This window comes from Poromitra crassiceps, assembly GCF_964638095.1.
Source record: "Poromitra crassiceps genome assembly, chromosome: 1".
NCBI classification, from domain to species: domain Eukaryota; kingdom Metazoa; phylum Chordata; class Actinopteri; order Beryciformes; family Melamphaidae; genus Poromitra; species Poromitra crassiceps.
The window spans coordinates 59,742,926-59,755,546 of NC_139623.1; the positions used below are offsets into that span (position 1 = coordinate 59,742,926).

At 44.6% G+C, this 12,621-nt stretch overlaps 1 protein-coding gene across 1 annotated transcript in view; it reads right to left on the reverse strand.

Moving 5' to 3' along the window:
- Window positions 1–12,621, reverse strand: part of cdkal1 (CDK5 regulatory subunit associated protein 1-like 1) — a 689,646-nt gene that overhangs the window by 658,825 nt on the left and 18,200 nt on the right. The window contains exon 2 of the mRNA XM_083636399.1: window positions 7,069–7,232. Coding sequence (XP_083492525.1) covers window positions 7,069–7,226 — 158 coding nt within the window. The 5' untranslated portion in view covers window positions 7,227–7,232. The remainder of the gene's footprint in view (window positions 1–7,068; window positions 7,233–12,621) is intronic.

Here is a 12,621-nt window from a genome sequence, read left to right on the forward strand (position 1 = left end):
GGCTGCTCAGCCACATCGCTCGGTTAGTTAACGACCAAGTAACGTTACATAATGTCATTATTGAGTTGTGTGCATTATCAACATAACAATATATCTTTGCAAGTTACAGAATAATTATCTACGCTATCCCCAGTTATAAAGGAATGCACGATATGTATGACTAGGCTTGGCCAATTGACAGCGCCAGTGCGTATGGGTCTGTAAGACATATCCCATTAAACAACGTTAATTTCGATGCATAACATTGCTTATCACTAGGCGATAAGCTGTGGTAGTAAGCCGAGAACTGCATTTTAAAACTAAAATATAACTGTGTGTTGCAGATGGGCATAGAGCAGTCCTGACAGCGGGGCTTTTTCACTGTCTGTGAATGCTAGGCTGATGGTTTTCTGCCTACACGTTGCGCACGCAGCTTGCTTTGTTGTCATTGTGACATAGGCGTATAATTGGTCTATAGCTTGTGCTTCTTCTTCTGCACTCTCCGCTTTTACTGTGGCTTTCCTGCATGCTTGGAACCCTGACTGCCACCTGGTGGCTAACTCTTGTAACAGAGGGCAGCATTTGTATTAATAAAAGATAATGGAAGTAAATGCATTTGTTTATTTTAATTATGGATCATAATACAATGAATGCAATTCCAAATGCACTTTATTTTAAAAGTAGCCACACTGAGAAAAAAGAAAGGGAGAAAAAATAAATCATGTATTGGGAAAAAAAGTGATGCATCGATTGAAGATGCATCGAGATGCATCGATAATCGTTTTATAATCGAATGGTAGCCCTCTGAATCGTAATCGAATCGAATCGCGAGGCCAGTGAAGATTCACAGCTCTAATCTGCACCGGTCCACACGGAAGCAGCCGGCTGCCTGGTTATCCCGGACCCCACTCGCATAGCGCCAGAACACGCTCGATTTTCAAATTACACAATTATGAAGAAAATTCATTTCTTTGACAAAAATCATTCAAATAAAGTCAAATTTATTTGATTAACTGTATTTCTTTTTCCCTCCTGCCTATTTGGCATAACAATGAGAGGGGTCTTTTATAACAGTTTACCGTAAATTCCGGACTATAAGGCGCACCGGTGTATAAGCCGCACCTGCAGAGTTGACTGTTTTTTACATATATAAGCCGCACCGGACTATAAGCCGCGGGTGTTTTGATGTTTAATTACCATATGTAAGGGTTCGTGCACAGAGGGGATTGTCGGGAAAGAGATGGCTGTTTGGGGAAGCTCCCATTTATTAACATTTCAACAAAACAAGTTGCATATTTGCATAACGTATTCAAGTGTTACCATTTAGTGCAATAGTAGCTACAGAACATGTACTGTGCTGTGTAAATTTAGGGGTCCTTGGCATGAAAAAGGTTGAAAACCACTGATCTACATTATAGCCTACAGTAGTACCATAACAAAAAACAAAGCTTACAGCGCTTGACGAGGCAATATCAATGGCTAAATTAAATGTGTTTTTTTTAAAGTGCAAAATAAAGTGCCTGTAACACGACAGTAAGCGCGTAAGCCTAAAGTTGCAGTAACACGGCTGCTTAAAATATACGGTAATCAGCCTACCAGAAAAGTCATTAATCCTCGTCTTCATCTTTTAGGCTAAGGTGCAGTAGGCCTACACGGCTGTAACCAGAAAAGTCAAGTCATTAATCCTCATCTTCGTCTTCTTCCTGCGTACTAAAACCACCAAAGTCCTCATCTTCAGTGTCGGAAACGAACAGGCTCAGGGTGGCTGCGTCAGCCACTCTCCTCTCTCCTTCATTGTCGCTCTCAAAACCAACGAACTCCTCTTCGTCACTGTCGGAATCGAACAGCCTCTGAAGGCCCTCAGCTGTGGCGGCGTCCTCCTCTTCATCACGCAGCAGTCCAGCCTTTCGGAACCCGTTGGTGATCGTGGATGTTTTGACACTCCTCCACGCTGTCAGGATCCACTGGCAAACTTGAGCCTTCAGTCGGATCTGAACGGCACCTCGGCCGTCTGCTCTCTGTGTCAACACCCTGATGCCAAGGTTACGTGCTGCTGCTCGATTTCCTTCTTTCCTTCTTCTTCTCGCCACCATCGTCGTAACACTGCCAGTTCTCCATCTTTTGAAGCATGATGTTAGATTACAACGAGCTAGTTGTGTGGCTTAGCCTTCCAAAATGTTGCCGTTAGTTTTTTAGAATGTAATACATAGAATTGGGAATGTTACATTCAATTTCATTCAGACTGTCTTTCAGGCTCAATCGCTGCCATTTTCCCCCCGGAGCGAGGGAGGAGGGAGGGTGTTTTACCGTAGTGGCTGAGAGAGCGTAGTGGCACAGTGCTCCAATCAGGTCGCGAGGCACATTTTTTGCAACATCATCCAATCAGGGTCTCGCTCTCGTAATGTCTGTCTTGCTCTCGTTCTGCCTCATACCAACATCCATAGATTTTGGAGGTTCCCGAGTGGCCGTTTGCTGAAAAAATCCATAGATAAGCCGCACCGTTATATAAGCCGCAGGGGCCAAAAAAGGCCAAAAAACGGGAAAAAAGCCGCGGCTTATAGTCCGGAATTTACGGTACATCAAAAGTACCACTTATGAACGTGTTTTGTTACCCAGGAAAGCAGCAGGGGGTGATCGGCTTTTTAACTTTTACATCGCACAGTCAACCCGCTCAGTTTCTCCATAGCAGCAAGCTATCTTCTGCCTCCCTTCTAGCAGTTTGCTCAGACCACACGGCTGCCCAGCGCCCAGCGTCAGGATAGCCAAAACCAAATGGAAACTTCTGGTTAAAACGTTCAAAATAATGTAATTTAAACCAAAGTAAATAGCCTATTGATGCGTGTTGGAGGAGAAAAAGGTATTTAAATGAACGAAGCAGCAAACCTTGTATCAAAATACTCGATGTGATGTTAAGATTACATATCGTCACCCTCTTAAAATAATGGCCTCAGTCACTTTTTCAAGTTTTTCAGAAAACATAAAAAACTGAACCAAATACAGAATATATTATGTTTATTAATCATTCCACAATTTTTTTTATGACAATAGATGACTATTGACATACAAATAACACCGTCTGTCAATTATGTAAGATAAAACGATTAGATGACTTAGGCCAATTTACGAACATGCCATTGTGACTTAGGCAAAACAAAACTTGACTTAGGCCTGACTTACAGTTGCATTTTATGTCAAGCGTGTGACTTAGGCCGTTTTATGTTGGCTCAAGTCACATTGTCTTGATTTAGGCAAAAATAAAACAACACTACTGTCATGTATGTTGTCACACACTTAACATAGGCCATTGCACTACCAGGTAGGAACAGCTTGATCTTTTCGATTAAGGTCTTAGGCCATTTTGCCAGAGGTGGCAGCATATGAAGAGATGATTTAGACAAAAATATAATTTTCCTCAAAAAGTGACATAGCCCATTATTTTAAAGGATGGGTTTTCCGTGGGGAATATGAATATATATTAAATCTCACGCCCCTAAGGTTTTCGAATCCGTTGAAATTTTTGAAATTGGATATTCACTGCCAGAGATATCAAGCATCTCTCACATATTTTTTGGGCCAGCCGACGCGTTTCGCGTCATCTGGCCCAAGTCCGCCTTGCGGAAGTCGTGCACCTATGAACTACAACTGTTGTTGGCCATGGTCCCGCCTCTAGAGGTCCTCCACGCCCCTTCAGAGGCCTTGACCAAAACAAAAACGCAGCCATCTTTTCAACCGCCTAGCCTGCTGTAGCTAATATTAGCTTCCCATAGTTCCTTGCAAAGAGACCATTATCTCGGGAACGGAAGCACTAATCGACACGGGACTGGCGGCATTGGAAAGCTCGTCAAATTTTACATCTAGTAGTAGGTGGGTTGAAGTAACGAAATCAACGCTGAGCAATGTACCCGTTTTTACACATTTTTACAGAAAATAGTTACAACATCAGATGCGCGTAACTCCTACGAAAATGCCTTAAAATGCATGAAAAAAAATTTATGAAGACATCTCCCGACATATATACTACCGTTTACATTTGGTGCAATTTGGAGGCAATTTTATTTTCGATTTATTTCTTGTTCTTTGTATATTTTATTGTCGAAGCCTTCTTCTTCTTCTTCTTTGAGTTTTATGGCGGTTGGCAAACATATATGTGCATTACCGCCACCTACTGGAGTTTGATATCAGCCAAATGCCTGAGGGGTGGGCATAAAAACGAAGGCCACGCGAGCCCAGTGCATTGTGGGAAATGTAGTATTTCGAGTCCCCGCACCCGCACCTCCCCCCCACCCCCCCCCCCCCCCACACACAGAGTGGATTTCGGTTGATATCTCTGTGAGTAAACCTCCAATTTCAAAAATTTCAACGGATTCGAAAACCTTAGGGGCGTGAGATTTAATATATATTCATATTCCCCACGGAAAACCCATCCTTTAAGAGGGTGACGGTATGGAGTGACACCAACAGATCTGTCTGCTCAGCCTGCTGCTTCTGTCTCCGCTTGTGTTTCATGCTCTGATCAGATTCAACCCACAAAGTAAACAAAGCACGCACGATGCACCCCTCTCCCCCCCCCTCTCTCTCTCTCCCCCCCTCTCTCTCTCTCTTTCCCCCCCTCTCTCTCCACAAACATGTGCTACAGTGCTGAATGTAAAATAGAGACGTGCCCTCTGCTGGATAAACAACGCTATTAGACACTCAAAGCAGCTTCAGCAGCATTATATAGTCTGTAAAAAAGTGGTCATATCGGCAAACGTGCATGTCGATACCAATATATTTGCGGTAAGCCGATATTGGCCGATAATATGGGCGGATCGATATATATCGGGCTGTAAAAGAGTTGTAAATGGCACTGGTGTATGTCAGCTCTTGCCTGGTGTTTTGCTTGTAAAGTTAGAGCCGGATGGGGGGAATAAGGAGAAACCACACTAAATGTGTATTATCATGCAGTGAGAGGCTTAAGGTCCCTGGAAACCAAAATCCACAAAAACCTTCTAACTATTAAATGTAGGGTCTTATGTGAGTAATTGTGTGCCTCAGAAAGTAGGAGACATTAGTTTCAACCCAAAACCCCAAAATCGCCACTTTTCTACAAGGTCTGGATTTCCACTTCCTCATTGAAGATGATTGAAGAGAGCGGTGCGCGCGGTGCTACAATGAATGATCTTATCACGTCATAAGATTTAATCGAATCACACACACGCACGCATGCGCACACACACACACACACACACACACACAGTAGCGCTGTGCACTCGAAGCGGCAGTCTCTCTTCCTCTCTGTCAGTATGCGCCGAGCAACGAGCGAACACACACACACACACACCATCTCTCTTTCCTTCTCTCTCTCTCTTTGTTTCCCTCCCTCTCTGTCTCGCTCTCTCTCTCTCTCTCTCTCTCTCTCTCGGAGGAGAAGTCCTGCACGCACACACACGGGACACGCCCACACAGTCCGCGGGAGAAAAGACAGTCTAAAATCTAATTGATTCTCATGACTTTTGTCATGACTGTCAAACCTAAATTTATATACTTTGCGACGTTCATCATCGTTCAAATTTGGCTGGTGGCTTATTAACATAGGTTCCTGTGATGTGATGAACTCAAAATGCTAAATAATAAAAAAGTATTTCTGGTTTCCAGGGACTTTAACACATTGAGTGCCAGCGACGCCATATGGCGTCAAGAGAAATTTAACGTACGCTGCCAGCGACGCCAAATGGCGTCAATAACTCCAAATTGTTTTTTTGACGGGGGGGTGTCGATCTAAGCCTCTTACATCGCCTCTTACAATATGAGAGCTATTGAATGTGTCTAACCTATTTTACAGAACCCTTAGGTGGCGACAGCGCTCTCCAGATGAGAGAACGTGGAGTAAAACACACAGAAGAAGTCGTTGGGGAAAAGGAAATCGCATCGCATCCGTCCGTATGCAGCTGCTTCATTGAAGCATAACGTAGCTGTGCCTGCAGCAGCCAATCTGCTGTCACAATTGAGCACCTCCGTGTCCGCTGCTACAGCCCATCCGCATGTGGAGTTGTTATTATTCTCAACTGGAAGCATGGGAGCTGGTGACAAATACACGCGGCTGTAAAAAAGCTGGATGTAGCGGACTTTTCATTGCAGAGCACACGCAGAGCAAACGCACTCACAGCAGAGCCCAGAGAGACACTCCTCCCACAACGGGGGGGGAGGAGGAGGGGGGGGGGGGGGGGGCACGCAGGGCACTACAGCATACAACAGACCCAGGCAGCTGCAGCAGGCTCGATGCACAGAGAGCAAACAAGCTAGAATAGGCTATCTGATGCCCACCAGCAGTAAATCAAGACCAGCAAGAAGGTGTAGGGTCTGCGCACGCAGGGGCCAGCGCTGCTGGTTGCAGCTAAAAAATATTATTTGGCCAAACAAAATTCCTTTGTTTTCACTCTTTTATTGAAGGAAATTATTTTTGAGGTGTCATTACATCAGAAAATATTAGCAATGAGTCAATGATGTGCTTGAAATGCTTCCTTTCACAAAAGGCTGAATATCTCAGGTTTCTAGAAAAAAATGGCTGTTTTTGGTCAAATCAAGCTATCTTCTCCGGCTCATAACTAAAGAAGGGAAAATGGGATCAATAAACTTTTTTTTGCAGGTGATAGAAGAGAGTCTCATCGTTATTTGTGCGTGTTCAGTGTTTACATAGTAATTATTAAAGAAATTATATGACTGTTTTAAAATGCATTGCGGCCTATGTGGCACAGTACAGCACCTTTTGCCCAAGGGCCGTGGCACTCAAAGTGTTAATACAAAGGTATGTCGTCCTGAAAATATCCGTATATTGGAATTATCAGATGAGATGAAATTGGAAAATGAGCAGAGCGTTTGTGCCCTCTCTTCTTCTCCTGCACTGCTTCGCTACCCCTAACCAGCCAATCAGAGTGATTTCTCTTACTAACGACCCGACGGCAATTCAACATGTTGATTGGGTTGGAAAAGCCGCTGACAAAAGTGGACTAGAGCAAACGGTGCGGGTCACAGCGTAAATACTTGAGTGACAGACGCCCAGACATGGCCGCCGCCGACTAATGGGCTGTATGTGTTGTGGCCTTTACATACCTGTCGGCTTGGAGCTCCTCATTACTCAGCTGCTCTTTTCTCTTCCTGGCCCTGGGGATGATGCTCTTCCTGGCAGACTGTCTCTCCTGAGGAGTGGGGTCACTAGCAGACACCATGTCCTCAATGTCTTCAATCGGAGAGTCACAGGCCGAGGGCATGATGGTCTGAGGGACAGACAGACATAGTAGCCTCAGTCAGTCCATCATGGACCATCTATGTCAGTGCATTAGGACCATCTATGTGCAAATGCTTTTATTTGATATTGTTGGCACCATGGTATAAGCAGGATAATAAGCGGGATAATAATTAAACAACCAGCCGGCCTCTGCTTGGCGTCGCGGGGTTCTTCGCCTCCACATTGTGCACTAAAAACATTTAAACACATACCTAGGAGTTGATCGTCCCTTACATAAACAATCCAGTTTGTCCTCTTTGTCGCTATGCTGCTACACAGAACCTGCTTTGGCATTGCAGAAAATTAAGTGAAGTGAAGACACTGTGTGCCACTGCTACTCGTGCTTTACAATACCATGCATTCCATGCCACAACTAGTGCTGCACGATTAATCTGATCGCAATCGCAATCGCGATGTCAGCACGTGCAATTACATAACCGCAAAAGTGTGCGATTATTATTTTTTTTTTCACGTCTTTTTGAGTGTGTGTGTGTGTGTGTGTGTGAGAGCCGCCTCTAAACTAACGTTACACGCGACGCAGCAAACACACGTTTCTCTGCCATCACACTGGGCATCAACAACACTAGTGGGAGACTTCTCCCATGCACTCCCGCAAATAAGTAATGTTATGCGCAGCAAGGTTACATAACATCTTACCGAGAGGGAGAGAGAGAATATCCATGATCGTTAACAGCAAGCTATGCTAACTAGCTAGCCGTTCAGAAACGCATGTAAACAGCCGTGTGATTAGTGAGAACGTCAGTAAAATAAGGAGAGAGCTGCAGGTGCTTATACAGAACTAGAGCACGATTAAGTGCACAGTGGGTAATGACCCGCTGTGATGAAGAATATAGCGAGATTAACAATCGGTTGATAGCAACAAAACACTGTCGCAGCTGCCAGCAGCAGAACATGAGACTTTCAACTAGCCTGTCACATGACGCCTTCATGGTCCCTCGATAAAGTCTGCAGATACATGTTACCTCACCACTCTCTCAAGAAGTGTCACTTGGGTGTGGCGTTTAAAGCCATCTGTCGCTACAAAATAAATAAACGGGGTGTATCATTGTATTACTCTACAGACATGCAACTACCTTTGCAGTCTGAGCCTTGAGCCATCTTCTATGTGCTGTAACACAGTGCAGTTTCTATTTTTCTGGTGTTTCTTTTTTACATGTTTGGGACAGGCAAATGTCTCAAAATGTTTTATTTTTTTGTAAAGATAATTTTATTTCAAATAGTTTTATTTATTTAGTTTTAATATATTTTAAATTGTAATATATTTCATGTATTTTAGTCTGTGATACGTGAAACCGTGGTATTTTTGTCCAAGGTTATCATACCGTCAAAAACTCATGCCGGCACATCCCTAGATACCATTTGTTTATTATATCGCAATCACAATCGCAAATCGCAATATTGTCCACCATAATCGCACCTTTCCCCCAAATCGTGCAGCACTAGTCACAACCTCTCAGTCATACAGTGTACAACTATGTGATGTAGGGCTGTGCAATAAAATCCATACGGCAATATATCGCAATACTTTTTTCCGCAATACTGTATCGATATTTCAGAAAAATATCGTGATATATCGCCATATCGATTTCTTTGCACATCCGTGCAAAGAACAGTGACACAATAAGAACTTTTTTATCTCAGCGCGTTCAGTAAGACACTCAACTCAACACTCAGTAGTTTTGACTAAATTTGTCCACTAAGTCATCAATATAAAGTGATATCATATATAAAGATAAAGACATTATTACATTACCTGGGTGGTACACAGCGTGTTGTATTTGAGCTCTATTTTAAAATGTTCAGTAAATTATGTACAGTATTGCAATATAGAATATAGAGTCCGACGCGTGGATATTATTATTTGCCACGAGATGTGTGTGAATTGATTCAGGTGGGCGTTAGCAGCTAAAGGCTAGCTGAGTCCATGCTGACTGCTGCTACTTCATAGTTCATGACGTTATAAACAAATAAAATGACTTGAATTCACTTAAACACGTGTACCATTACTCACACTTTGTTGGAAATTAGGAGAGAAGTGTACGAAGTGTCATAGTTATAACGGCCTCACTGAGGTCCGCAGACCGCTGTTTGTTTGTGTCCCCGGTGCATGCCGGTGTGAATTCCCCATGTTTAAAACAGTTTTGTTGGCACAAAGGCCCGTGCCCAGCCAGAAAACTAGAGACTATATGAAGCTCCACCTCACGTTAGTCGGCTGTGCAATGGAGTGGGGCGAGGAGGAACGAATTCCACCCAAACCTAGTCCGCAAAAAAACAAAAAACAAAACAATAATCGATAAAAATTCCACGTGATCGAATTCATTCCTCAACGATCAATTATCAATTATCGATTATTGATGAACATCCCTAGTTCTGACTATAAAAGCATCGGCCCCAGCGCGGAGTGTGCACGTGATCTGCGGACGTCTGCCTTGCGCAGCCTCGCTCGACTATAATGAGACCTGCTTAGTTTGGGGACAGAGTGACGTACTTCCTCCTTCTTTGTGGGCTATTCAAGAGGTTCATTGTCAGCTGCCGCAAGTCGCTTTTATTTGCAGATATCTGACAGTCTATGTGTCAAGTTTCATATTAAAATGTGCATGAGAAAAGATCCAAATACCTTATGAAAGTGCCGTATGAAAGGGCAAAATGTGACTCAAAGAAAAACAAAACAACCCCCAAAAACTCAATAAAAGGCAGAATTATGTTAATAAATCTCATCTGCTACAGCCATTGGATTTGTATCATTATTATATCAGGAGATTAACAAGAAATTACCAATCACAGCGGGAGAGAGGGTTAAAAATAGGGAGACTCCCGCAAAAATCTGGAGTGTTGGCAGGTATAACCTCCAATGGGTGGCCCTTCATTTACTTGATGTAAGTCAGTATGGGCCTCAGGAAAAAAAGTGTTGCCCACCCATGCACTAAACCTAACCTCTCCCACCCCCCACCTAACCCTAACCCTGCACTAAACCTAACCTCTCCCACCCCCCACCTAACCCTAACCCTGCACAAAACCTAACCTCTCCCACCCCCCACACCTAACCCTAACCCTGCACTAAACCTAACCTCTCCCACCCCCACACCTAACCCCTGCTCTAAACCTAACCTCTCCCACCCCCTCCACCTAACCCTGCACTAAACCTAACCTATCCCACCCCCGACACCTAACCCTAACCCTGCACTAAACCTAACCTCTCCCACCCCCCACACCTAACCCTAACCCCTGCACTAAACCTAACCTCTCCCACCCCCACACCTAACCCCTGCTCTAAACCTAACCTCTCCCACCCCCTCCACCTAACCCTGCACTAAACCTAACCTATCCCACCCCCGACACCTAACCCTGCACTAAACCTAACCTCTCCCACCCCCCACCTAACCCTAACCCCTGCACTAAACCTAACCTCTCCCACCCCCACACCTAACCCCTGCTCTACAACCTAACCTCTCCCACCCCCCCCACCTAACCCTAACCCTGCACTAAACCTAACCTCTCCCACCCCCCACCTAACCCTAACCCTGCACTAAACCTAACCTCTCCCACCCCCCACACCTAACCCTAACCCCTGCACTAAACCTAACCTCTCCCACCCCCACACCTAACCCCTGCTCTAAACCTAACCTCTCCCACCCCCTCCACCTAACCCTGCACTAAACCTAACCTATCCCACCCCCGACACCTAACCCTAACCCTGCACTAAACCTAACCTCTCCCACCCCCCACCTAACCCTAACCCTGCACTAAACCTAACCTCTCCCACCCCCCACACCTAACCCTGCACTAAACCTAACCTCTCCCACCCCCCACCTAACCCTAACCCCTGCACTAAACCTAACCTCTCCCACCCCCACCTAACCCTAACCCCTGCACTAAACCTAACCTCTCTCACCCCCCACCTAACCCTAACCCCTGCACTAAACCTAACCTCTCCCACCCCCCACCTAACTAGGGATGGGCATTTTAAGCAATTTAAATAGTCGAGTACTCTCCTTCTATTATGAACGAGTGCTCGAGTACTCGCGCTGGGGGCGCGGGCTGTGTGATTACTATGGTAATGACTGAGCAGGGGTAATCTGCTGTGGGGCTCTTCACACATAACGTTTGCATTTTTGCATGGAAAAAGCGCTACCTGGAGCATTTTTGTCAGGAGAGGGACTGACTGTGATATTAGGTGACGCTAAGCTAACATCTAAAGCCTACCTTTAGACAGTATCTCCGATGGTTGGATTAGCGCTTTGGAGCAGACAAGTTGTGAAACAAGCAAAGGCATTTGATTTCCAATACATGTCCATTGTTGCTGAATAGTGATCACCATGATGCGATTGTCTCCCAAAAAGTGATTCTTTCTCCACATTTCTTGTGACTAACGTTATGGGAAACGACAGTGTAGTCAGTAAACTAGTGCAACGTTTTGAATGAGTTTTATCGGGCGTGCGCTATGAAGAAGCGTGCTTCTCATTCGGGAGAATATCTCCAGCCACCATTTTCGGAAGAGCTGGAAAACTTCCGGTTAAAACTTTCAAAATAATGTTACTTAAACAAAAGTAAATAGCTTATTGATGCACGTTGGAGGAGAAAAGGTATTTCAATGAATGAAGCAGCATCCTTGTATCAAAATACTCGTCGTGATGTTATATGGCGTGAAACTGTGGCTGTAACGCATTACTCAAAATAAATAAGGTTACAATAAGCGTTTTATATTGAAAGCAACAAAGCGGATGACGTACTTGTACATTCTGGCTAGGGATGGGTACCGAGACCCGGTATCAAACTGGCCCCGGGGCCGGATTTCGGGATACCGGAGGATCAATAAGCTTTCACGTTAACGGTTCTCTTATCGGTACTGTCTGGAGTGGAGAAATTAAGAAAATAGATTTCCTCTATAGGCTATATAATTGCTAAATAAACGTTACGTTATCTTGCACATTTTATCTCACCAACTCCGTAAGACAGGCTTATGATGTGTTTTTTGCGATTTCCGAACGAGAAAAGGGATCATCTTTTCCGCGTTGCTCTCTCCGTCAGAGAGAGACACAGCTGCTGCCTGCAGCCAAGATGAGAGGAGTAGGACTGAGAGAGGGGAGGGGAGGGGCTGGGGGCGTGCCTTACAGCACACACCACACATGCAGGGAACAGGGGGCAGGCAGGCAGATGGACACGCAACTGAGCAGCACAGCACACGTTAAAGAATGGCTGAAAGAGCGAAGCGGTCTAAAGTGTGGTTGTACTTCACTCGAGTCGATGGTGACAATTCACGTTGTCACAAGTGCAATAAAACCTAGTAAAGGTGGAAACACGAGCAATTTGTCTAAACACTTAGCCAAAGTGCATCACATTCAAACGGAGAAATGCAC